The sequence below is a fragment of the Gekko japonicus genome, unplaced genomic scaffold, assembly GCF_001447785.1.
Source record: "Gekko japonicus isolate JY-2015 unplaced genomic scaffold, Gekko_japonicus_V1.1 scaffold4019, whole genome shotgun sequence".
Taxonomy (NCBI): domain Eukaryota; kingdom Metazoa; phylum Chordata; class Lepidosauria; order Squamata; family Gekkonidae; genus Gekko; species Gekko japonicus.
In genome coordinates, this window is record NW_015167664.1 from 1 (window position 1) to 1,183 (window position 1,183).

General features: G+C 51.1%; 1 protein-coding gene across 1 annotated transcript in view; it reads left to right on the plus strand.

Annotated features, from left to right (window-relative positions):
• Positions 1-447: 447 nt before the first annotated feature.
• The window catches only part of LOC107112912 (rho GTPase-activating protein 9-like), a gene marked incomplete at its 5' end in the record, with an annotated part of 15,773 nt that continues 15,037 nt past the window's right edge, over positions 448-1,183 (plus strand). Inside the window, one exon of the mRNA XM_015414120.1 lies at positions 448-546. Within this exon, the coding sequence (XP_015269606.1) occupies positions 448-546 (99 nt within the window). The remainder of the gene's footprint in view (positions 547-1,183) is intronic.

Here is a 1,183-nt window from a genome sequence, read left to right on the forward strand (position 1 = left end):
GGCATGCAGAACATCCCAGGTTTAATCCCCAGCGCCTCCAGTGAAGAGGATTGCATAGTAGGTGACGTGAAAGCCCTCTGCCCGAGCTCCTGGAGAGCCACTGCCAGTCTGAGTAGACAGTCAGTGGACCAATAGTCTGATTGACCAATTGATGGACCAATAGTCTGATTCCATGTAAGACTGCTTCATATGTACGTGTGGCTTGGTTTTCCTGGGGAGTGGGTCTCAGGAATCCCCTCTCCACGGGCTCTGTTCAAATGCAGCCACAGGACCGAACTGACCCATTCCTAAGACGGAAAGTCATCTTCTTAATCGGTCTTCTGTTTTCTTACACACTTTCCCCCTCCAATAATCAAATCATGCCCACAAGAAAGAAAGAATAGTGGACGCGAGAGGAACACCCCACCTACCCTAACATGGCTACTCCCTTTTTCCTTGTATCCACAGTTCCGCACAGTGACCGGCAATGAATATCTTTTGCAATCAGATAGTGAAGTTATCAGCCAAGACTGGTATCAAGCTATCAAAGGAGTCATCCGGAGGCTGGTGAGCGGAAGCCGCGAGTGGGGAGGAGCTGCCAAGAAACTGTCTTATCCTGACCCAGCTGGGGGATCATAAGGGCTCAATTAAGCATTACGTGTCTTGACTTGGATAGCCCAGGGTAGCCCAATCTCATCACATCTCAGAAGCTAAGCAGGGTCGGCCCTGGTTAGTATTTGGATGGGAGACCGCCAAGGTTTATCAGGGTCGCCGTGCAGAGGAAAGCAATGGCAAGTCACCTCTGAACAACTCTCACCTTGAAAACCCCGCGGGGTCACCATAAGTCAGCTATGACTTGATGGCGAAAAAGAAGCATGATGTGTGAACCCAGTTATGATATTATATGTATTCTGACTGTGACATGGGAAACTCCAGAACGGGGCATATGGCTCCCCCATGGCTGTTTCAGCTCGAGAAAATGGCACAGGAGGGAACGATGAAACTCCTTCTTTCCCCATGCCATGCTTGCAAGCAGGAAGTGGCCCTGCAGCTCTCGGAAACACGGTTCCCCTGATGTTGCATGTACTGCTAGCTGCGTTGGGGGAGCCCCGACCCAGCTTGGGTCACACATAACCCTAAGCGGCTGAGCAAAGCTTGGGCCTGTAGAAGATGTCCAGTAGCAGGTAACATGCCAGGAGCAGCC